The sequence below is a fragment of the Andrena cerasifolii genome, chromosome 2 (assembly GCF_050908995.1).
Source record: "Andrena cerasifolii isolate SP2316 chromosome 2, iyAndCera1_principal, whole genome shotgun sequence".
NCBI lineage: Eukaryota > Metazoa > Arthropoda > Insecta > Hymenoptera > Andrenidae > Andrena > Andrena cerasifolii.
This window is the reverse complement of record NC_135119.1, coordinates 10,863,783-10,888,449: the sequence shown is the minus strand read 5'-3', so window position 1 is coordinate 10,888,449 and position 24,667 is coordinate 10,863,783. Positions and strand designations below refer to the sequence as shown.

The window sequence follows — 24,667 nt, the reverse complement described above, 5'->3', positions numbered from 1 at the left end:
CCAAGAGGCACGACGAGGTCTTAGAATCGGCGTGACACTAAAGTAAATATATTTCGTGCGTAATCACGAGCAAAGTAACAGTAAGATAACGACTCAAAGCCTCAGTCAGGGTCGCTACATCAAACGGTGCGATTACTCAAGTTTATCACGATTCATGCCGCGTGTACCACCGATGGCCCACGCTGGAGTCATACAAAAACACCGCGGCATAAAACTTGCAGATTTACAACCTCGCTATACCCCCCTCCAACTACTATACCAAACTCCACACTGCAATCTGCCAGCCCAACAGAAAAAAAGTAGAAAATACGTGGCTGTGACATCAGAGCCGCTAGTGAATGGATCATAAACTGACACCATTCAGACACCTGCGAGATCCAACGCATCCAATGAACATTTTCCATCGTTTTATTCTCCTCGTATTAACGTATTACAAATTCATTCGAAATTCGATAAGAATTAACGGACCCCAAGAAACTATAATACTTCGGCCGAAAGTGTTTGAAATTTCAATTTCCATCGAATGCTCGCATATATCTCAACGTCCTCGACGGAACGGTCCCGATCGGAAATGAAAATCGATCCTTCGAACGCAATCTAATACAAAAAGTGCAGGAGGAAAACGGAACGGAACGACGATTTATCTCATTCACGCTTTCCATCATTTTCGTATTCCTAGCCAGATTCGCACAGACTACATTAACAAAAGGGGTAAACAACGTTCGATCAGAATTCTTCGGGGAGCACGGAGCGGGGACAGTACCATAGTACAATCGAGGAAAGGATACTCCTTCGCACAAAAAAATAAAAGTGCACGATATACCTCTTCTTCGGCTGTGGCTTTGCTTTCGAGACTATCGAGTCTGAAAATTGCTACGAGCGTACCGTTTAATCTTTCCCGAAGGCACTATGTGTATAAACACAAACTTTCCAAAGACTACCATGTCTACCTTTCCCATTACACTTTTTCAGACGTTAAAATCAATTCTTTTTGCAGTATTTAAAGACGAATAAATTGGATATAATTTTCCCAAAAACAAAGCCTCGGATGAGAAAATATTATTCCACACTTTCCTCTTGTTTTTGCATAAGGAATCGTCCGTCGCTCGGTTCCACCACTATTTCGTCCCCCGCCCCGTATAAAAGCACTTGGAGCAAGGACGAACACGCTCTCGAGAAATCGTAAATACATCGTAAAAATTCTAATATCGAACCTCGTAGGCATTTTCCTCCCACAGAACGCTAACCGCCTATGTTTTATACTTATGCGTAGATAAAATAAGTTTGCCATTTACTCTCTTAAAAATGATTGAACCTTTAATGCAATTACGTAATGCAATATAATGTAGAATTCCATATATCTTTGATTTCGATAGCGGGGAACACAGGTTCGAATGCTACACTTTCATGCGCCTTATGTAACACGGTGCTCAACGCTTGCACACACTGAACTTCCGTTCCTGTTCGCGCTAAACTGTCGGAGATAAGATCAATTGCCACACACGAAGACTTAACCTTAACTATGTACACGCGTATCGCATTTGATTTCAATCTTATTGAAGCGACGCTTCGTCTCGTCATATACTTCATTATTACCATAAGAAAAAGAAAAAGAAAATAGCATACGGACACTAACAAATCCCATCTTTCTCTTCCTTTTTTTTTTTTGCTTGCTTGTAACCACATCGGTAATTGATAGATCGGATGTACGCACGCGACTCGGTTAAAATTGGTTGTCTTTTCTTTTTCTTCCGTTCTGTTTACAAACTTCACGTTACCCCGAATTAAGAGCTTATCCAATAAACGAGCTAAAAGAGACCCTCTGTCGAGCTTTTCGTTCCGAGAACATTCGGGCCAGAGTCGCCCTTCGTTCGCACACGAGACCGAAGGGCGACGGGAAAAAAGATTGCTTCTCTTGATTGCACACGTTTCTTGAACGCTCTAGAAACGTTCGACGTTCAGATTTGTCATCCCATATGTGTGTACGTTAAGAGATGTGTAAATCCCTTTTATGGTTTTTGTCTTTAATTATAAGTGCAATGAAATATATAATCTATCTGTACACTCACAACCGTTCAGATACACAATAATATCAACATATTTAATATTGGACCATTATGAACAGAAAGAAAGAAGATTCACAGATCGCAAGGACGTCAAACGTGCCGCGTGATATACATACGCACACCTCTATCTTACAATAAACCTCTTTCCTGCTCCCCATTCGACAGGTAAAGGACGAAACGCGCTTTCGTTAAAGTGTTAGTTACAAAAGTACGAAGGGAGATTAAATGAGAAAAGGATAGAGAAGTAATAATAAAAAATAAAGACAGATTATAAACGACAGACCGATTAATATTAGTAGCATTGCGCAAGGAAGGAGAACAACAGATATCAACCGCTGCAACCGCGTTTCTCAGAAATTTTATTTCCGTATTCCATGAGAGAAAAAAAAAAATTAAGAGAGAAATCGTTTTCACCGTAAATTCTCATATATTCCATTTCATTCAGTCATTATTTATATAAGATAAGGTATTACAGTAATTTGCTATGTACGAATTAATTTCAGCTACTTCCATATCAGATCTGAATCGAAGGCTGCTTCACTTATAAGGCTCCTGCCTCAGCTCTGATTTGAAAACAACTTGTCTCTCTATATAAGTCCATATTAAATATATTTTACAATAATATTATCATTGTACATGAACAACGTATGCTCTACACCTCCCCCTGCTATCGTCCGCTAACCAGTGCCACGGGCTTACCTTACACCCACGTCGGAGTAAAACTGAATTAAAAACAACTACTCTGTGGTACGCTCAATACCACATCGAATACACCCCGGGGCCCCGAAGTCACGTGTTCGCGCCCCGGCGACGGATACGCAGTGTAAACGCCGCTCGAATATATACCGTCTTCCCAATTAAAACGAGAATAGTAAAATTGATACACACGCGCTCTGATTAGAGCGACGATCAGCGAGGAGGTGTCAATTTGTTAAAATAGACGAGGGGGACTGGATTTGTAACCCCAATGTGTGCGCCGCCCTGGTACCTGCTGCAGTAAAATGAATATTTTATATAAAAAGGGGGAAACAGTTCTCGTTTCTAAAGAAGCTACAAAAAAACTACGTTTCAACGACGCTCTCTACGATTCTGTAACATTCTCTGTAACCGTGTGACAACATTCGGCGGCTCATCAGAATTTCACAGAAAGTGTTTCGGTATAATACCTCCTACTTGGTCCGAAGAGAACGAGAATGCGTGGGGCGCGGTTAAGAAGGAAGTTAGAGTTAACAATAACAATTAGTTTCCGACGATCAGTCTAGAGCATTGTACTGTATATTGGATTTCTATGAATTTACATTTAGACGTACGAGGCCTAAACATTCTTGTTCTCTCCCCCTCGAATCGTTCGACAAGAGATCCAACCAAGACCGATCGGAAATTACAAAAACAATTGTAAAAGAATGCTTACATGAAGTTGGTAAACAGGCGAAAGGAGGTTATTCCTTATTTTCTTCGGTGGAAGTGGTATTAGAGGGGTTTTGGGACTCCGATGAAGATGACGGCAGTGCTTGCGCAGTTCCGTCCGTTGCGTCTTGACTCGAGTCCGAGCTGTCCTTTATGTCCTCGTCCTTTTTCTCTTCACTGACACTGGTGCTCTTGCTCTCTTCCGCAAAGTTCTCCGACTCCTCTGAGACCTTCTCCTCCTTGAAGTTGGACTCCAGCGTCTTTTCAGTTGCCTCTTTACTCTCCCCCTTCGCGGCACTTTTGCCCTCACTGTCCGCCGACTTCTCTGTCTCCTCCTTGGCTTCGTCCACGTCCATCTTCATAGATTCCTCCTCGGAATGCTTTTCACTCTTATTGTTCGCCGCCTCCTCGTCGGTGTTGTTCTCGTTGTTCTTCTCCTGCCGCTTGGGACGCCCGCGTCCACGGCCGGTGCCCTTCGACGATGTGTCCCTCTTCTCTTTCTTGGGCGGCGATGGCACAGGTGCAGACGAGGCCAGCCCCCTTGCCGAGCTGCGTGTGCGCCTCCTTCCTTCCATCTCGCCGACTGACGCGTTCAGGTCCTGCAATGAGACATTAAGTCACGGTTCCATGGAAATTTCAGCCGTTACTCCAGCTCGCTTCCAGGCTTATTCTTACTTTTCGACAAGGGATCGACAATGAAATACTCGGAATCTACGTGAAAACATAAAATTGGCATGAGAAAAACTTGCAGCGAAAGAATTACTACAAGGCACGCTCTATTAATCGGGCTAATAACAAAGAATACGGTAACTGATCAAGAATCTACAGATAGCTATTCATAATTGGCGGCAAAGCAGCCTATTGGTCGAGAGCTCTCCCCACTACAGTCTCGAGAGACTTCCCCTCCGTCCCCACTCCATCCCTTCCCAAACCCCACTCCGGCGCCCTTTCTGCTCACGTAGGCAGCCAGAGTGGACGGGGAGGCTAAATGGAGGGAAATAAGCAGGCGAAGAGGGTGAAAACCTTGGCCCCTCGGACCTTAACAACATTTTTCGGACTTTCGAGCGTACGCCGACTCGCCGAGCGATCTAATCTGAAGCAGAAAAACGGAGCCACACACCTTTGTGAGCCGTTCTCCTTCCTGGGCCGTCCTCTCGAGTGTGGAGAGCCTTTTCGTTCCTCCTCGTTTGTTTTTCGCCGGAGTCGGTTTCTCTTCCCCGGAATGGTCCTGAAAGCATTTCATCGTCGCATTTTACTCGAGCCTTCCGCGAATCCGGAGCTCCCCCTCTCTTACTCTCCCCCGAACGGTGCGTCGCCGATATTGCGGTAACGAAGCCGCGATCGCTTCAAGGATTACGTCAAGCTACGAGAGAGGAAAAAAAAGCGCGCACAGCACGATAATTGCACGCCGCTGCCGATAAGATTACCGAGGACCGTTGAACCACACGGTGCCCAACGCGTTCAAAGTTTTGTTTAAGTTTCCCGCCATTTTGCCGGAGTCGATATGTATTTCTAGCATCGCAGCCGCGAGCGATGTTCCCGAGGGGGCCCCGTATTTTCGTGGAAAACCGCGTGGCACGTAATCCGCCCGCCGTTGCCCGTTTCCCGCCTTTTTCGTTCACCGCCTGCCCCGACCCGAGCGACGGCTCTCCCGGTCACGGGAGTCACAAATAAAAAACATCCACCATCTTTGCCAATGAAGGACAAACGGCGCAGCTTTGAAATATCGCCGAGACCGTGGCCACGCGCAATAAGGCAGCCCCGCAGCTCGCGCGTACGGCGCCGTTCCGCCCGTAATTGCACGCCACGCCGTGGCACGTACGCCGCGGGGCAAGCCGTCCCGTCGAATTTTCCAGAGAACGAGTGCGTCTTCCCCCTGATTCCGAGGGGAGCACGCACGCCGCCTAAGCATGAAAACTCGGCTTGACGAGTACGTTTCACCCGCTCGCGTACGCTTACCTTCGACGCATCCTCGATGCTGTTGTCGTTCTTGCTCTCCGCCTTGATCTCGGACATTTCCTCGCGATCGGATCACTCAAAAACACTGGGAAAAAGCGCGATTTCTCGGCAAGAATTCGTGCTGAGCCCGGTCGCACTGTTTATACGATAAGCAAAGATGGCGGTTAGCGTGGGTCACGTGACACATCGTCAAACGTAGAGCGGGAGTTCAGAGCGCCGCCTCGCGATTAATTCGGCAATTCGACGCGTAGCGACGCGACTCCTACACCCTGGGGGGAAACTTTTAAAATTCCTTCAATTCTTTTCTACCTCCTCCGACTTATTTAACCGTCACATTATTCCATAATTATCTGTTTTCAACCTTACCGCTGAAATACGGTACTATCGTCACTAATCATCCCTCCCGTTGTCTTTCTAAGCCACTGCTCGCCTACTGAATTTCCGGTGTTATTAAAAAGAAAAGGAAATGTATCTGGCTTGTACCTTTGCGAACACCGAATCGAGAATTGCTCCGTATACCGGTGCGGTGGTGAATTTTGCTCGCTTGCTACTTACCTGCGCGGGTGGCACGCCAGAATGTCTTATTCGAAAACGACCGCTTTCGATTGTTTCGACCGTATGGCGATTTAAAGGGCGCACAAGCCGCGCCGCTTGTTACACGAATTTTGTATATTAGTGATATTGACATCGATGCGGTTTGGTATCAGAAGAAAACGACATCGTCGTTCTTTTTACTTCAAAGTAAGGCGAAAGGAATATGTACAATGATTTGAAATTAGATCGTGTAGCAGTTTAACATAAACTATTAGCGGTAAACTTTTTCACGCTTCAAGGCACGGTAGTCGAATGTCCGACCGAGACGGAGGATGTACGATTCTTTCTTTCACAACGTCATTCTATGTCTGTTCCTCTTTCTCTTTTTCTTTTCTCTTTAATTTCCTGAACGAATATCGTTCTGCTCGGTAACCGTACGTAAAACCACAGAGTCTATTAAATTATCGAGTTCCTTAAAACAAATGTCCGTCCTCCGAGTCCTCGATGCTAGCTTAATGAGTGGGCATTCTTCTAAACCAAAATCTTGCTCTGAAATCGTCGCTGCAGGTCAAGAACGCTGGAGCAGTCGGCGAATGAACGATCAGTCTTACGGGCCCGTTGTGCCCCAACGACAACAACTGCTTCCTAGATGCGTTTCGAGAGTTCCATGCGCACAGGGATGTCGTAGCTTCATCGGGGAACATTACATAATCTTCGGTGTGATTAAAAATAGCTTGCGCTTTGTGCTCTTGTTTGCCTATCGAAAGGTAGCAATTGATAGCATTAACCACGATACTCGTTACAACAATGCGATTAACTGAACTTAACGGCGTACTTATATACTCTGATTATACTTAATATCTTGGCCCTTTACCTGTAGTTCCGGCACCTGTATACGCTATTAAACATCTGCTAGTAGACAATTCCCATAGTTTTATCAAAGAATCTTTACCCGACGACAGTAAGTACTGCAATTAAAGATCACACAGTTACATAACTCCGGCCGCGAATACAACCTTCGACTGTACCAAGCAGCGAATGTAAAACAAACCTTTCCGTTCCTTGTGAACGTTACTGAGCATACTTCGTAGCCATCGTGGGCCTTCACGAATGTGTTTATACATCGATTCGACACGCCGTCCCACAGTTTGATACTGCCGTCTTTACCAGCGGACGCGTAAGTCTTGGCGTCCGGCGAGTATTTGATGCTGGTTATCCCAGCTGTGTGCTGGTGGCTCGGTATGCTACAGACAAAGCACTGCGCCGTGTTGACGTCGTACAGTCGGACGACTGGGTGATTAGTCCCGACGACTAGAAAGTCGCCGGTCGGATGGAACGACAGACATCGTATTTGATCCGCGTCCGTAATAGTCCTAAATGCTTTCTTAACACTGGCTTTGCTGAAATCAAATAGCTTAATGGAGAAGTCTCTGCTGCCGGACACGAGAATAGGCTCCCTCGGGTGAAACTCCAGGCACGTCACTTCTTCCAAATGATCGTACAACGTCCTTATAACCGGGTGCCCGCCGGTCTGATCGCCCGGAGCCATTTCGTCTGGCGCGGACTTAGCTAGCATTCTATCGACGTCTAGAATCTTAATCGAAGCATCCACGGAGCCAGTTGCTATCAACTGCCCATCCGCAGAGAACGCTCCTGCTCTGCAATTCCCTTTGTGAGAAGTAACATAGGCGGTCTCGTACTGAGCCGGCTCCGGAGCCTGCGTCTGTGCCTCGGTCTCAAACTCCAGGTCCAATCCGGGCCCCAAGGTGTTGTCGAACGTGGAGGCGAACGTGGATGAGTTTGTCGTGTCCTTTTTGGACTGATCAGGCTCGTGCGCCAGCCCGATCAGCATCAGGTGCAGCAGCCGGTCAGACGGAGGGCACGGTGGCTCCGCCTGAATCACGTTGGACAGCTGCACTGCCAGTGTCTGGTGCCCGTCGTAAAACAACTGGCTAAAACATTTAACGCGCGTTATCAACATGTTCGATCGTCCGCAGAATTTATGCAAAATATGCTCTCCCGCGGGAGGCACGAAGTAGGAAACGTGACCGTCCCCGTTGCGTCGCGGAGATATAGAAAGCTGAGCAGCATGCACGCGAAAGAATACGGGAATATGTAACCTGATCATAAGCCTGTAAAGCAATTCCCTGCTCTTTATGATGTTCTTCGGGTCCACCTCGGGCTCCTTCATCGCGCTCGGGCACGGTGTCTTGCAGCGGGCCAACGAATGCCGTTCGGTTTCCGGTAGAATGCACTAAATCGCCCTCAAAACGCCCATCAATCGATGCCTCCGATCGTCGAGGTTATACCCGATTGTTGTTGATCCTCCTCGATTATCGCCGTCGCGTTGCGCGAAAAATCGGAAGAATTGGCCGGTCAGTAAACCGGGAAGGCGGCCCCGTGCCAATCGGAGCGGCCCTACGTGCGGCGAGAGAGGATCAACGGAGTTCAGCGTGCGGAATCTGTCAGAATGGCCGATGTGCACGAGTGCTCGGTGTCGAGTAAGAGCCCTTCGAAGGCGAGTAACGCTGCCGGGGCGAAGCGCAAGAAGTTACTGTCCGACGACTATATCGCGAAGAAGAGGCAGCCGTTCGGTCCCGAGAGGAAACGGGACGGGGACGTGTACGTAACGAACAAGACCAACTTTAAGGTGATATTCGCCAGGGAGTATATAACCTTCTCTTTTGTCATTGTCAATAGTAAATCGGGGAGTTGACTCTTCGGCGACTCCCTTCGCGATTGCGTCTCTTTTCTTACGCGTTGATTATGTTTCTGACGCAATTATTTATTAAACTGCTCCAGGCATTTCGGTGTATTTGCGTTTGCAAGGGCTGCCGGAGAAAGTTGCTTGCATCGCGTTAGGGGGGTGGGGGGAAATACAGGGTGTCTCGTAAGTAGTGATGTGAGGCGAGAAGGTGTTGATTTATGGGAGAATCGGAACAGTTTTTGGGAGGTAGAAGTTTGGGTGTTTGTTAATTTCTCATGCTGTGCTTGCTAATTTCTCCGCTTCACTTTTGGAATCTCAGGCGCAGCTGAAGAGATGCGAGAAACTTCTTGGCGACGGTGCCTCTGAACTGATCATACATGGTCTTGGCGCAGCTGTACCTAGAGCTTGCAATTTGGCGCTACAGCTGAGGGAGATCCACTACGGTGGAGTGGAATTAGACGCGAAGACTTCCACTACGTCTATCGTTGGTACAGAGATACTTTAGGTCGTAGATAAATTTGTCTCCGCATGCTTTTAAACGTTGCGCTTTGTTGTAGATGACTTTGAGCCTCTCAGCGACAGCGCCGACTATGAAACAATCAACAGGAACAACTCGACTGTACACATCCGCGTGTTCAGAAAGTTCTCGATAGGTAGCCTTAAGCACAAGGAATAAAGACGTCGGCGATATGATGAATGAGAAAGTAATTGAATAATCCTTTAAAATGATATTTTCGTTGAACGAGCTGGTGCATTGGCTGGGCTTGACGATCTTTGAGATGTGGATAAATCTGATCTCGTTGACCATATTCACGATATTACTGGCTCTTAAGCTAGACGAAGACTACTTCTTAGGTAGCACAGGGTGGTGGATAGTTTTTTCGCCGTTGTTCGTCGCGGATGGTCTGAACACTTATTTCTACGCGATCATCTTCATAAGAATGGGCATGGAAGGAATCATCAAGATTGCTATTCCACGAGTAGTGTGGAGCCTCATGTTACTGCTGTTAATATTTGTATTTAAATACTTCCTGTGTAAAAAGCTGTCGGGGCAAAGCACGCTAGAATACTCGGAAGTGTTCAGCCCCATAATTCTGCTGCTGCAATTAATCGCGATTAGAGCATGCCATCTTCATTGATCGTCACAAATCGTACAGCATCTACTCTTAAGAATGTATCTTATATAAGCTTTCTAACTCTCTCTACTCTGTTGATTCCCAACGACACAGTTGAGTACAGTTTTGTCTCTGCTGCTTGTACTGTTCGTGTTAATAATAATATATTTACGATGCGCAGAGCACTTAAGAATAAGATTGAAATACAAACAGAGTGTACATATTCTATCGTAATAAAGGGCGGTTCGTTTTTACAACTCTTTCTTCATCAAATCTTTAATTTAATGTTTAAACTTCAAGGCTTCTGAATAATACTGGAAGCTTCTTGAATAATACTGAATACAGCCAGTACTCTTGAATCTCGGATCAATACTCCTGAATTTCAATAAATCACGTGCTTCAAATGTCATAGTGTCTCGCTGCACGCCCAGCGTACTGTGTACGCATCTGGCGCCACAAATCGGTACACTTTATGCTGTATTGGAATGAGAAAGGTTCGCTCATTCGTCCCCGACGGATTTCGCCGAATGATAGAAACGTAATTGATTTGCACCTAAATATAGATCCGGCTCGTGCCAGCATCGATGATTCATTATGGGGAAGTTTATTCCCGACGACTCGATTTAAACGATTTCTCCTTACTGATACAATCATCCCTGGAAAGCATGAAGAAAAATAGACGAGCATCAGAAATGCGAGTCACCCTTGCTACTAAAATATTTGCCAACGAGTTGAGCTCGCAGTAGGTGTTTAAAGATCAATTAAGAAGGGAAATGAACTTCTCGTCCTTCGTTTAATTTCCCTAACTTTAATCTCGTTTTCCCCGTTGCGGTTGGAGGAATTGATGATTTCTATAAATAGGAAGGGTGAGCGTGATATAGACGTGATTATTTAAAAATACAAAGTCAAGAGTTTCGAATGATAGGGTGGCGCGCCAGAGGAATACAATGTAATAATAAACAATGGAGCAGGATTAAATTGATAAATTTAGCGGTGCTCCATTTAAATTCTAAAGATAAACAATTGACGAGCGCGAAGCTCAGGACAGTCTGAACTCTCCCTCCAATCCTCCGAGTAAAATCAATATTTCTAGCAGGAGGGTGAGAGAAAGGGATGGGACTTGGGGAAGGGGTGCAAGTCGGCCTGTTCTATAGGCAAAGCCTGTTGCTGCTGCCACATTTCCAAGTTCGTCCTTGTGATAACTCACTCTCACGGTTGAGAAACATTCGATCCATCTGCCCTTAGAGTCCAAAGGATCAGAATAAGAATTAGTGATGTGCTGTGGATGTCAAACCAGAGATTATGGATAGACTGACTAATTGGACCCATGGTCAGTTCTCTTTATCATCCTATCATTCCTTTTTGCAATATTGTAGTCACTACTTATATGCAGCTATTTGAAAGTATAAGTCAATAGAAATCTAGCAGTGGGTAGTTAAAATATTATGGACTCGTTAACAGTCGTATTAATGAATTTTAAAGATCGGCTTCATTCTATAGCATCGTAATCCTTGTAAATCAGTTGTAGTTTACATAATTCTGGTTCTGCGAAGAGCGCAAAGATTTCAGGACACTTCGCTTCGCAGAACTAATGCTAATTAATTGTTTCTACTTTATTAAGGCATGAACGTAACATCGTCGACATCGATACCTGGCCAGAACTGCATCTCAAATTTATCAACGCCGTCGGTGTCGTCGTCAGTGTTAGACAGATTACTAGTCATCGCTCCATCGTTGGTTTCAGTAAACGAAGAATTGAAATGGATTTTCCTTCTGCACACATACGGCTTTGCGTGCCTCTTCTTTGTACTCGCATTTTACACGTTTTTGTCTATTCTACATTTAAGGTACACGCAGATACGTACCCTGGGTCAGAGGTGCGACAAAGATGTGCATATTTAACGCCTTGTTTCCAGATCCCTGATATCGAGCAGGCCTTTTATGTCGACGATTAATATGTTTTTGTGTATACTCGGAGCCTCACGAGCAGCTTGTCTTTTCATAGATCCGTATAATCTTAAGGACATTATGCCCAAGATTCTTGGATCGATAGTATGGGACGTTGGATTCCCCTGCGTCACTTCTGCTTTTAGCTTTATACAACTAGCCTTCCTGCAGTTAACTCAGGTGAGCTCAACGACCAGAATCCTGGATAGCTTAAGGAAGTGACTCGCCGTGTAACTCGAGAAATTTGCAGCTGAAATTTGGACCAGACAAAATACAGAATGAATCGTGCCTGAGTTTAATCATAACGGGGCACTTTATCTTTGTCATTGCGAGCAACATCGTTCTTACTTCCCACAACTGTTACATGGTGAAGTACGTGGTGCAAACAGTGTTCCTCATCTGGAGTATTCTTTTATACTTAACATTCCTGCACGCGGGCTACAAAGTAATGCACTTGCTGCAAACTGTGCCAAGTAGTATGTTGATGAGAGACAATTCCAACACGCATCAGAAAGGTTCGTGCTCGCACGCTCAGTTCCATTAGCCAGCGAAATTGATCGCTGGCATTCCTGATGAAACTGGTTTACGTTCAGGTATCATGCAACTGGCCATGTTAGCACCATATAGTAATTTAGCATCGTCTGTCGCCGCTGCCTTGGTACCTACTTTGCTCGGTCCAAAAGTTAAGGACGTAGAGGAACTGGAACCTGCGACGTTTGTCACTGACACGGAGAGAAATGTGAAAGGTAAGCGATCGAAGAATGTAAATACGGCTATACAGTTTTAATAGTGGTAACGTCTGACGTTGTAGAGAGAGCATTGAAACCACCTAAGAAGAAGGAGCAAATTCAGAAGGAACTGGACAAGTCGCCTTGTAAAAGCATATCATCCCAAGACGAGACGGCGATTCCAGTATCGACAGTACCAGAGGTGTACGTCAGACCACCTACGCCTACGCCGTCGACGGCCATTCTGCCCATAATAACAGTGTCCAGCCCGAGTCGCAGGAGCTCCATGGGCAGCAGGCGCAGCAGCGATGCGTCCAGATCTTCTCGCAGGAATTCAGAGTGCAGCGGTAGATTTATAAACGAGGAGGATGGATCAGGATCGGAGTGCCGGCGCAGCTCCGAGTTCAGCCCCAGGCATTCGCCAGTGATCGACAGGAAGCTGTCGCAGGACAGGATGTCCAGGAGACACTCCGAGAATGTTACACCGGTGAGGAGCATCAATGATCTGAGGAGGTGCTCTGACTTTTCGCACGAGAAGAACAGAAGCTCCCAGTTCGCTTCGAAGCTGAAACGGAACAGCGACTTTGGGAACAGAACGCCCAGAAGAATGTTACCGAGCGACCATCAGAAGTTCCCTAAAATTGTGGACATAAGTCCGGCAGGTAGAGAAAGCCTGCAGCTAAATATACGCACAGCGACGCGAACAAAATAATGTACAGCTTGCTTCTCCCTTACGTCTCAGGTTCCAGGCGTAACTCAGACATCAACGATATCATTTCAAGATCCGGATTTCGTGGGAACTCGGAGATTCCTTTCCGACGTAACTCCGAGCTCGTCCAGGTGAAGCCTCTAGATCTAAGTCGTCGAAGTAGCGACATAAGTATTAGAACTTTGAGTAGAAGTCCCACTCATGGGCGTAGCATAGTTCCTGACAAGATGGAGATACAGGAGAAATCCGAGTCCGATTCGGACCAGCCTGACTGTAGCGAGAAGGCAGCGTTGATGACAGAGAAGGAGAAAGATACGGACGACGGGAAGGCGCGGAAGAAGAATCTGTCCTGGAAGAATGAGAAGGAGAAGGAAGATACGGAAGATATAACCGTCGAGACTAATCTGTTACCTGAGAATACTGCGGCTGATGGAAAAGTAACGGTACTCTTAGTTTACTGAGAGTACACGGGGCGTCCCAGAACAAGAGGGAAATATTTTAGGGGTGGCTTGGGCGTATCTAAACAATAAAAAGAAGTTCATATATATATATATATATACATGTTCTATTTAACTTGATTTTCTTCACACGCAATGCTCTTGTAACGAAAGAATTATCGCGATACAAAATTCGCTACAACTCGAAAGCAAAGTCAAACAGGACATATGTTCTTTTATTGTTTAGATGCGTTGAAGTCACCCCTGAAATAACTCCCACTTATTTTAGGGCACCTTATATAATAAAATGTGTTTAATCGTATGATTTTGCTTATTTGAAAATGTACTTGCAGAATAACGACTTCACGCTCTACTCGATATTGAATCACATAGCGTACGTGAATAGAAGCAAGACCGACACGCCTCTGCACATATTAGAAACGAACACCGCAGCCGTTAGGAGATCGCAAATTCGGAAAGTTTTGAACGTCACATACGCCACTGCGATCTTGGGAATTATTCTGTGCGTCGCCGACGTTGCGCGTATCTTCGGCCCATATGGTAATTCATAGAGATGTGCGAGAACCCGAAAATATCGATTCGGGTCGAGACGAGAATTTTTCTTGAGATTGGGAGTCGACCCGACCCTTCCTGACCATCGGGTTCTCGCACACCTCTACAATTCTTCTTTAGCAAAGAGCAGATGTATCTATCGGTCACCTAGAGTCAGAGGACTCTTCAGAACCAACTAGTAGTACCAGAATAATATGAAACCTCTTACTCTAAACAAATATCTAAAACTATGCGCTGTTACTTATTTATCGTTAACTAATTGGAAAATATCTTTGCTTTCATACTTTCAGGGCTTCTGGCCGAGACTGTGAAATATGGTACGCGACCAGTCCTGGCGCAGTATCCTAAACCGTGGCCCTGGATCGTGTATCAAACTATTTGCCGAGGTATTGAATTGATAATGGGCTGGGCAATGGCAAGTATTACTAAGCAACCCTCGGTGAGCCCACGACACCAGTACCTAAGCGGTTATCCTAACTATAACGTACACCTGAAACGGGATAATAATCCTTACATATGAAGCAATATACTTTTTTAAGTCCGAGGATCAAAGAGTTGGAATGCCAAAGCGAGTATTTTTAAAAGTTTATATTCTTACTTGTACTCAGAAACTCGTAAGAGCATACCACGCAGTATTATTCTTTTACTATTATCATTTTTGTATACTCCAGAATGGAATAACGAGATTCCATCAATATTTCAAAGAAAGCTGTTAAAGCGAGGAGAGACACGACGGTGTCTCTCCACCGAGAGCTCAGAAAGATATCTTAATTTACTTCACCGTGCGAAACGTAACAATTTTTCTTTTATATCTACAATCGATTAGAGGTCGAGATAGAACCGCGACATCGTGCTTTTACAGGCGAAATGAAACTGACGAGTCTAGTAAAGTGTTATTCGAATAAATATAGCAATAGATCAGTATGTTGTTCCAAATAAGAACGTGTGTTCTAGCGACTTATATATATATAAAAAGAAATATATAAATATATCACATTTTTAAAGAAGCTTTACACGAGAGATGTTCTTCTAAAGAATATATTTTGATCGAGAGACGTTTCTATTCTTCGAATTAGATTAGTTTCAAGAAGTATTATTCTGATAATGTTTTAGGTTCTTGCTCTTTTTATCAACTTCTTATAAAGAAACTATGTTTGAAGCCGAGCATAAAGTCTTTTCATATCGTCGCGACGGTATAATGGATCTTCAAAAGAGAAACCTACTGTTCCCTAACGAGAACGCGAACCTGAGATCTGTACATAAGAGTAATATTTATAGTAGTAGATAAATCACTCATAAGCAACAAAACTTTTTACTCTACGTCTATTGCACCAATTGATGAAATTAGTAGTTAACGAATACCAGTTCAAGTTCAAAGTGCCCTACTCTTAAATGTTCAAATGAAATTCTTTATAACTGATGTGTAATCAACTTATCTGCAAATGCAAATCGTAACAGTGTTGTGATCCTACATGTGATACATAATTTGTGTGTAGAATAGGAGGCCCTTTTACGCTTATGTAAGTGTCGAATAACAATATCTTACCTTACGAGACAAAGAGACTGGCCGCTACGAATTATTTCTCATCGCGAACGTGTTCACCGTTCGCTCTTTCTTAAGTTTTCGTAAACACTTCTTGTCGTAAAGAGAGCTATATATGCTACGCGTATTATTAGAGTGAAAGCACGCGTAAATCAATGTTCCTCTGCGTTAACGCGTCCAAATTATTTGCACTTAATTCTTTTAATCGGATTATATAGGAAATGTTTCGCTCGATCCATATTCCGTTGTGATATTAACGAAAGACCATGTATACTTACACAAGCATGAAAGGTCTCGCTGACTATTTGTTTAGGGGATACAATAGATTTTAGTATATAACAGTACGTTATCAATGTTCGATGTGCCAAATATTTATGTTACCTACATTAAATGTTTATAAGGATCGACCCATGCGGAGTAGTCCTACGAAATTATTAATATAAATGGATATTTATATACGATTCAATGTACAATAACACAGATGGTATCATTTTAATTAAACTGATAAATGCTGTTCAAAAATTATACGTAATAAATCACTATTTTTATCGATGAAGATTAAATCGTTGCGAAAAGTACCTACGCTATTTTCAATACAGTAATAAAATTGGAGGACATTTGCAGAAAAATACGTACCAGAAATTGCTGAGAAACTTTTTTTTTTATGTAATACAGTAAATGTTGGATTATTTTAGTCGTCGTTAAAGTCCGAACAATAATTGAGTGGAAATTAAAGTTGTAATGTAACGAAATAAGATATCGATATATGTTTGCTATGTTACGCAGCATTTTTACATAAATGCCTTCTGTTAGTTGACGTTAGCCTAACCAGAAGCGACGGTGAGTTTCTGCGAGCTCTTCTTTACGTTTCGAATAATACTTATCTAGAACCATGATTTTCTAATAGTAGTAACATTACGTTAGATAATAGTTGGACTATCGCTAGTATGACGTGGGTGTATAGATGTGTGTCTGTTGTTTTTCCATCTTACGATATTGTCATGATACTTAACAAGCGTACAAATGGTGATGAAGATGAACAAATGTGAAAAGGAAAAGTATGAACACAATAAAGTGTCATAAGTCTCGAGCTGTTGTTTCTTATTATGATTACAATCTCGTTTAACATCTGCCCAGATACATCGATTACATTGCTTCGCCTCAGTTTCTCTAAAGCCTCCAGCGAAGGAACATTCGCGAAATGAGAAAGCGCTGTGCTGTTATCTATAATTAGGGGTGTGCGAGTATCCGGAATTTTTCGAGATATTTGAAAAAAATGCGAGATACTTGAAAAACTCAAAGGGGTCAAATATTCAAGTCTTCGTGAGACTTTGAGTTACTTGGAGATAGATTTTCAACTAAAAAATTGTCGAATTACTCGAATATTAACTTTCGAGTTACTCGTAATATTCGAATTACACGAATTACTCGATTATTTATGTATTTACTAGCAAATACTAGTTTAACAAAGTCTAAGAAGTAATTTTGAATAATTCGAGAATTTTTTAGTTGAAAATTTGTCTGCAGTTTTTCAAATAGCGAGCTTTTTTTTAAACAGTTCGTCGATTTCAAGTAGCTCGGAAAATTCAAATGCTCGAATAAATCAATTACTCGCATACCCCTATATATAACAGTAAACAGAGAGACCACACTATTAAACTACAATGAAGAAGCTCCATAGATTAATAACCCTCGTCCTTGTTATTTTCTAATTCCACAATTTCTATACACTCGTGTTTCATGAATCGCTTAAACAACTCGAATATAATATCACACAAGCATCCACATTCTACGCGTAAGAATTATTAAAAGTTTCACCGATCGATTGTACTCGTATAACATGTCCTCCCGAATTATGGTAATAACTATATATCATTCACATTACTTACACTGTACACGGTACACAGATAACAATATTACCCTTGATAATCAAAATAATCTATTTCTGGTTCTGGCATCTTTGTGCTTGATTGTATTTGGTTCTTTTTTGGAGGCAGTGATAATATCGTCCTGAAAGAAGAAGATTGTCAACTAAGCAGAAAGACAGGACCGCCAGTACATTTTGTAGAGAGTATCGAACAGAGTTGGGCATTATTTGAATGATCTTTGAATAAAAATTTCGAATAAAAGTTTCGAATAATCTTTGGATAAAATTTCGAATAATCTTCGGATAAAAATTTCGAATAATTTTCGAATAAAAATTTCGAATAAAATGAAGTTATTCGAGAATAACGAATAATTTTTTATTCGACTAATGCCCAATTCTGATATCGAAGGCTTCGCTTTTCAATTTTCTCCACGAGATATTTACTTTACGGATCCATTGGGTTTCGTGGTACTCAGCATCGGGCCTGGAACTTTCCTCTGACCATTTTCTCTCTGTACAATTTCTAACAGACTATAGCTTGGCAACCAGCACTGTAACGAAATTATGTAAATATACAAATTAAGGAATGTAACGCGATTCGATATTACTGAACACCTACCTTATTCTTCACGGCAGTGGCAACAACATTCCTCTTTGGCTCTTGATCGTACGCTTGACTCTCGCAACCAAAATGCTCGCAGGACTCATGAATTAAATGACGCTTATCCTTGTTCATACTATCAAAAGAATAGCTGCGTGACTTCTGCTTCGAGGTCTTTGCCAGCTGAACCAGCTCTGTCAGCTTCTCGTGCACCATCTGGCAGAAGTGCGGGTCCTTCTTAGCCCACTGTTTCATGAAATCACTGTATCTAGGCATCAATTTCGCACTCAAGTCCGGATTCACGATTTGCAGACCCAGCGCCAATTTCCTATTACGTTCTATTATCTTGCACTCGTCGTTGCATTCCAGAGTCTTCAGTTGATTCTGCTTCTTCGCCCCTTGACCGAAGACTTCTTCCAAATTCACAGAATGACCCAGTTGCATATCGGCCATTTTACTGGCTAATATGCAGCTCGCTATCCTCTGATACTCTTTCGAATTCTCTGCACAAACCCGGGACATAGTCCTGTGTCCGCATTGGCAGGTGACCTAGCCAATCAATTTAATATGAGGACACTACAAAAGCAAAGAAGCATCGATCGTGTAATTCGATTAATTACCTTCACCATTTCCTTGCACGGTGTGTCTGGACATTTGCCTTCGTGACACGGGGCAGCACAGATATGTCCACACATCTCCCTCGGGGTGGCGCACGGTTGAGTGCACTGGTGTCCTGGCTTCTCGCACGGTCCAGAGTGGCAAATAGTGATACACTTATGTCGTCCGCACGATATAGGCTTGTTACATGGTAAACCACATGAAATTTCGGTAACGTAACATGGCACTGCTTTCCGCAGCTCGTGCTTGCCATGACACCATCTCTGAGTAAGAACGGTGCAAGGAGGGCAAGTAGCTTCGCTGTGACAATTGTGCAATACTTCGTGCCCGCAAGAGTGCTGGCGAGAGCAGGGCCTGTCGCAGACAGGTCTTCTGGTGCCGCAGGGAACTGGAGGAACTATCACGGCGGCTCCACATTCGCAGTAGAGCTCGTCGAAACTACTGCGCCAACAGGGCTGACACCTTCCTGCGTTAACGTAACAGTTCAAGTGTTTTTATATTCTTTGCATCGATTAAATATCACACAGAGGCGGATTTGTGTTTAGGCTAAGTAGGTTGCAGCCTAGGGCGGCAAATTTTGAGGAGCGACAAATTTTGGGGAGTGGCAAAATTTGAAGAGCGGAAAATGTTAGAGAGCAAGAAATTGGGAAAAGTTTAATCACAGATGCTTGAGACAACTTTAAAAGGGATTCACTTCTTTTTCATACAGCGAGTTAGCAATAACTCGTATGTGAGTAGTCATATCGAATTAATTTTGAAATTGTCTCGACTCTTTTAAATTAAAATATTTGATAGTATTTCGCAGGAAAAGCAGTAGACGCTTGTTAGCCTAGGGGCGCCAAATCTCCAAATCCGCCCCTGCACATACAACATAGTACGATACCTTTATGACAACTTTGCTCGCACTTATGTCTACCGCAGCTCAAAGTCTTGGAGCACACCAAAGGGCAAATATGTTCCACCTCTATACAGCACAATTGATTACATCTGTGCTTGCCGCAGGACCTCTTCTTTATGCATCTTTTTTCACACCTGGCATCATCGGCTTTCGTCGTTAAGTCTTTACAGTCCAATTCTCTGTCCATGTTCCCGCAACGGCACTTAACGTCAGTGGTCAGATCGCAAACAGGACATTCACCGTGATGACACTTCGCCTTGCACTTGTGAGGATCATCTACAAAAGAGCGCGCTTAGTTTCCAATCTCGACCACATTTCACCGAATGAATGTTGCGCGTTAGCTTCGCGGTACTTACTAGGTTGACCACACTTTAGATTCTTAGAGCATATCTTGTCGCAGACAGGAACCGGATCTAAACACGTCTGCCTGTCCTCTGTTAACGGCGTTTGCCCGCAACAGCAGGTTGTAATTTTCTGCGGCGTCAGAGAGCAAGACTCGCAGGAATCTGCGTGGCACAACTTCGCGCAGGTATGATTACCGCACTCTAACAGTTTATCGCAAGTAGTCTCGCACGAGTACACGAGTGGGACATTTTTCTGGCATGTTACTTCCCTTTTGTTTTTACCGCAGTAACACGCTAAAATTGGATTTATGATTAGGCATACGGTTACTCCGCAGAATTGAGTTATACAGGGTGTCCCAGAATTTCGGGACAATCCGGAGCATTGCATCAGGATATTGCATGTTCCGGACTGTCCCTCAATTCTGGGACACCCTTAGATTACGCTAACATTCTCATACCTTGCTCTATCGTCTTTTCACAATTCGCGCATTCTCCATGATGGCACGTGCTTTCGCATTTATGCTCGCCGCAATTCAGATCCTTACCGCATACAGCATCGCACTGTAATAATTTACGAGTGCAACACTGCACCGTTTGCGATGTTTTGCCACAACCGCAGTACCGTGCCACCATCGCTGTGCATTGCGGGCAAGGCCCTGGATGGCACAGGAGAGTACACCTATGAGGGCAGGTGTCTTTCGATAATGTTCTACCGCAGACTTCGCCACAAGAGTGCGCAACGTCTCTACGATTCCATTCAGGCGCTACCGTCTTACCACAGAAGCAAAGGTAATCCTCCGGGATCGTTAAGCACACATTCCTACACGCGGGACACCTCCAACCATTCTCTAAAAAGGAAATTATTCGTAATTATTGATAAACGCGACGTCGGACTGCTTCCGATGCCTCTACTCACCCGCCTGCGATGATTTGGCCCATTTCTTCACGCATTTCAGATGCAAAACATGATGGCAATTGGAACAAGACCAAGTATAATTGAGCTCCCTGATGTACTCGCAGCACACTAAACATTCCAGCTGGCCTCTATTCAATTGGTCCGTTAATCTCTCCCTCTGGCTCGCGTCATCATCTAAACAGCGATTAAATGAAACAATATTATCACAGAAGCATACAACATTTCAGCCCTGCTCAAACTACGCGCTTACCAATCGAAGGCTTCTTATTCTGTCCCCGCTTCTGAATACTCCTCTCGTTAATCTCTCTCTTGTTCCTCCAATTCTCGTTTCCCCTTTCTTTGTTCTCGAATACGTAACTCTTGCTTCTATCTTTCTCCTTGAAAGCTTCAGTCCTATCTCCCTTATTCTGCTCCCTAAATCCATTATGCCCTTGATAGTTATACCTCTTCTCTTTCGTCTCCTTCGCTCCGAGTCTAACTTCCAGCGAGTTTCCTAAACTCGTATCGTCGATTCCGACGCCGGAAGGATTCCTAGACTCGTTACGATCGTCCTGACCGTGCACCTGCTCTTTCGCTTCGGAGTTATCTTCTTTGCTAGAGTTCTCCCAAGTCCCGTTATACCCCTGATAATTACGCCTTTTCTCTCTGTAACCAGTCTCCTCTCTGTTGTGCCTATCGCTGTACGGGTACGTCCTTGGATTCTTACGATGATTATACGCTTGCTTGGGACCGGAATTATAATAGCCGAATTGATTACTACTCTGTTTTGATCCGTTAGCTTGTACGCTGTCCTCTTTCACAGCAGTGCTACCTTTGTAAGTGCTATTCTCGTTCGGTAATCTCCTGCTTCTACTTGGATACTTCACATTCATACCCACAGAAGCTTCTTCTGCATTTACATTCGGCACAGAAGCTTCTTCGTCGTTACAAGCATTATCATTATCCGCCATATCCCTGCCCGAAGCAGCCGAACCGGCGTCTTTGGCATCTACTTGCGATTTATCCGAATAATGCTTGCTAGTGTAATACTTATTCCCTTGGAATTTATTAGAACCCCTGCCCTGTTGCTGATAAGAGATTCTATACGCGTTTCTTTTGTGGAATTGATCCTGGTGTCCCTCTTTGGGCTTGTAATTCGCGTTTCTTTTATTATCATACTTCCTTTCGTACTTGTTTACATCGTGCGACGAATATTTGTCCGATGCTCTAGGAAACAACTTCGTATTCCTGACATGGGAGTCCGTGCTATCTATCGACGAAGGAGCATTCACATATTGCGCTTCGGGCTTCCCGTCATCCACTTTGGTGCTGCTCGGAATGAACTCCTCAGCCATAGCGTGCAAGCTCGACTGCCTCTTACCACTGGCCGCACCTTCGTCCGTTTTCCTCTGGAAATTATGCCTACTCTTAGTCGTTTTCGAATCGTAATCATTCCTCCAATAATCTGCGGGGGCATAGCCCCGTTGAGGATTGACTGCAGTTGGAAAGTACTCCACGTTATTCGGCATTTGAGAGCTACCAGCAGCGCTCGTTAAATGCTCCTGATAATTATTGCTCGCAGGCAGCAGGTTCGCCGCGACGTTCGTGCTCCCCCGATAGAAAGTGCTCGGGCAGTTCTGGTCGAACGCGGCATCCTCTTGCCCGTAAAACTCTCGATTGCTTCTTAAATAATCATTATTTACATTGTTGGGAAAGTACGGCCAGTTCCCTGCTGCCGGACCAGAAACACTTTGGTCGGAGTACATGTAATAATTTTGATCCTCCGGCCCAGAATAAGAACCATCCCAAGTGGCCATAATTCCTCCAACTTCGCAAGTGTCTTTCGCGTCTACTTTCTCCGTTCCTGGCGGTTACAAGAAGTTCGATTAGCAAGTCTCGTGCAGTTTCATGCGAGCGAAAATATGGTTAACTTGCTTACACGTCCGAAGGTCTGTCCGATCTTAAAAGTACGAGAATATTATAAATTGTACAGTACGGGAGATATATCCCAATAAAAGGAAAGGCGTTGCACAATACGATGGAATATGAGAAATCTTCCACTCGTGACTTGTAACGAACACGTATCAGAAAGTAGATAGGTACGTTACGAGGAACCAGTTCGCACTCGCTACGAGTCTGGGATGCGGTTTAAAAATCCATGGAGCTTTCTACGAGGCTGATTTCAGTGGGAATTTCGTCAGACATAAAATCGAACGATCGTTGGAAACTGTAGCGGAAGTTATGTTTAAAATCGATATGGGAATGTATTAATTTTGCAAACACACTTTGTAGAAAATAATATGTATTGAAGATTAATCCTACTCGAGAAGAGAGGACTAGAATCTTGTTCGGTATTAACTCATTGCCTGGCAGTGACGTGTTTTCACATCAAAAGCCTGAATCAGTTGCCTGGCAGTGGCGTGTTTCCGCGCTGTAGCGGCGGGTAAATTATTGGCTTACACCGGCTTGCACGTTCGATCTAGAAACATTTGATGCTATACTTTCTCCCGGTTGGTATAGCTTGTTACGTATTTTAGCCGTTGAGCTATTGGGAAATACTGTGAGAGCGCCATCTACTAAAGTAAGCTCTGTAAGCGGGTCAATCGCGTTACAGGACTGGTGTCACACAAATATTGAAACAGTGCAATAATGTTTTTGTCATTAAATAGTCTGTTAAATTTTACAAAATCGATCATCAAGCAGTCGAAATTCCCAATACTGCCAATTACATGTAACAGCTAACCCGATTAGACTGCTTTAATTTTCGCCACCAGATTGCGTAGCGGAAATAAGAAAATGCCAATAAGGCCGGTGTTCATAGTCGCTACTTATTCTTAAGCAAATGCTTAAGCAGGTTTTAATGCTAATGGCTCACACTGATTGGCTGTTGAACCCTCCGTATGTACTTTGTGATTGGTTAGTCCTTTTCTACGCATAAAATTCCATTTTTGTTCTAACCGCTCCTAAGGAAAAGAGGATCGATCCTTGTTAGATCGGAATTAAAAAAGATCGGTGAAAGATCGATCTTAGATCGATCCAACAAAAAAATAAAGATCTTCATCGCTAATTGGAAGTTAGAAGTGGTTGGAATGGCTGGAACTCGTCAGTGATTGTCAGTCATTGTCAGTGATTGTCAGTGAAATCGTCAACAAATTGCGTAGAAATGAAATATTGATTTAATCATGGAAACTGAAGAGATTCGTAGAAAGAAAATTAAAGGAAAAATTGCTAATTTTCGAAAGAAAGTACATGATACTTATATTCGTCGATGTGAAGAAGAAAAAGCAATGTTGAACGAAAGTTATGAAATACGTCAAGAAGCTAAAAGAGATGGAATATATGATGAAGAAATAAAAATTGATCTGGAGCAAATAAATTATTTCGTGAATTTAATAACTGTAAATAAAGATGTTTTGAAAAATCTGCTCACCGAGCAACAAAAAGAAAATTTTCATTATGAAAATAATATTTTTCACGATACTTTAGATATTCAAGATTGGCATAATGTAGAGAAAAAACAAGATGAAGAAGTTTTAATGAAAAAAGAAAATATTACACAGAAAAAACAATCCGTACTTGGAAGAATTAAAGGTTAATTTTCATCTAATTATCAAAATGAGACAAAACAAAAGTACAAAATTCATAAAAATGTATTCATAAAAAAAGAAGATAAATATTTTTATGTACATAATAAAATTAAGTTGCATGAATAATTAGGA

At 43.4% G+C, this 24,667-nt stretch overlaps 6 protein-coding genes across 9 annotated transcripts; 3 read left to right on the top strand and 3 right to left on the bottom strand.

Annotated features, from left to right (window-relative positions):
* Window positions 1-2,015: 2,015 nt before the first annotated feature.
* On the bottom strand, window positions 2,016-5,607 carry LOC143366097 (uncharacterized). The gene is made up of 4 exons (XM_076806877.1): window positions 5,433-5,607; window positions 4,594-4,701; window positions 3,478-4,072; window positions 2,016-3,057 (listed from the first exon to the last, which is right to left on the bottom strand). The coding sequence occupies exons 1-3, from the start codon at window positions 5,487-5,489 to the stop codon at window positions 3,506-3,508; spliced, it is 732 nt and encodes a 243-aa protein (XP_076662992.1). The 5' UTR covers window positions 5,490-5,607; the 3' UTR covers window positions 2,016-3,057; window positions 3,478-3,505.
* A 521-nt stretch (window positions 5,608-6,128) lies between these two features.
* Cstf50 (cleavage stimulation factor subunit 1 Cst50) lies at window positions 6,129-8,229 on the bottom strand. Its single transcript, XM_076806873.1, has 4 exons — window positions 8,087-8,229; window positions 7,018-7,918; window positions 6,841-6,934; window positions 6,129-6,723 (listed from the first exon to the last, which is right to left on the bottom strand). Exons 1-4 carry the CDS (start codon window positions 8,155-8,157, stop codon window positions 6,479-6,481), a joined length of 1,311 nt encoding a protein of 436 aa, XP_076662988.1. The 5' UTR covers window positions 8,158-8,229; the 3' UTR covers window positions 6,129-6,478.
* A 207-nt stretch (window positions 8,230-8,436) lies between these two features.
* Rpp20 (ribonuclease P protein subunit p20) lies at window positions 8,437-9,372 on the top strand. Its single transcript, XM_076806878.1, has 3 exons — window positions 8,437-8,616; window positions 8,993-9,161; window positions 9,231-9,372. Exons 1-3 carry the CDS (start codon window positions 8,437-8,439, stop codon window positions 9,347-9,349), a joined length of 468 nt encoding a protein of 155 aa, XP_076662993.1. The 3' UTR covers window positions 9,350-9,372.
* Window positions 9,373-9,398: 26 nt separating this feature from the next.
* Window positions 9,399-10,045, top strand: LOC143366099 (transmembrane protein 203). Its single transcript, XM_076806879.1, has one exon. It carries the CDS (start codon window positions 9,399-9,401, stop codon window positions 9,810-9,812), a length of 414 nt encoding a protein of 137 aa, XP_076662994.1. The 3' UTR covers window positions 9,813-10,045.
* Window positions 10,046-10,949: 904 nt separating this feature from the next.
* Window positions 10,950-16,288, top strand: LOC143366094 (uncharacterized). 3 transcript variants are annotated; one of them, XM_076806872.1, is made up of 9 exons: window positions 10,950-11,118; window positions 11,410-11,635; window positions 11,705-11,915; window positions 11,986-12,250; window positions 12,329-12,481; window positions 12,547-13,125; window positions 13,206-13,615; window positions 13,963-14,170; window positions 14,473-16,288. In XM_076806872.1, the coding sequence occupies exons 1-9, from the start codon at window positions 11,091-11,093 to the stop codon at window positions 14,700-14,702; spliced, it is 2,310 nt and encodes a 769-aa protein (XP_076662987.1). In that variant the 5' UTR covers window positions 10,950-11,090; the 3' UTR covers window positions 14,703-16,288. The 3 variants fall into 3 exon arrangements, with proteins under 3 accessions (XP_076662987.1, XP_076662986.1, XP_076662985.1); XM_076806871.1 differs by having other exon boundaries at window positions 12,526-13,125; window positions 13,206-13,609; XM_076806870.1 differs by having other exon boundaries at window positions 12,526-13,125.
* Window positions 16,289-16,809: 521 nt separating this feature from the next.
* Stc (nuclear transcription factor, X-box binding stc) lies at window positions 16,810-23,361 on the bottom strand. 2 transcript variants are annotated; one of them, XM_076806869.1, is made up of 10 exons: window positions 23,057-23,361; window positions 21,220-22,812; window positions 20,970-21,143; window positions 20,512-20,901; window positions 20,066-20,347; window positions 19,695-19,985; window positions 18,814-19,277; window positions 18,212-18,742; window positions 18,037-18,143; window positions 16,810-17,735 (listed from the first exon to the last, which is right to left on the bottom strand). In XM_076806869.1, the coding sequence occupies exons 2-10, from the start codon at window positions 22,763-22,765 to the stop codon at window positions 17,642-17,644; spliced, it is 3,879 nt and encodes a 1,292-aa protein (XP_076662984.1). In that variant the 5' UTR covers window positions 22,766-22,812; window positions 23,057-23,361; the 3' UTR covers window positions 16,810-17,641. The 2 variants fall into 2 exon arrangements, with proteins under 2 accessions (XP_076662984.1, XP_076662983.1); XM_076806868.1 differs by having other exon boundaries at window positions 21,220-23,361.
* Between the last annotated feature and the right edge of the window lie 1,306 nt (window positions 23,362-24,667).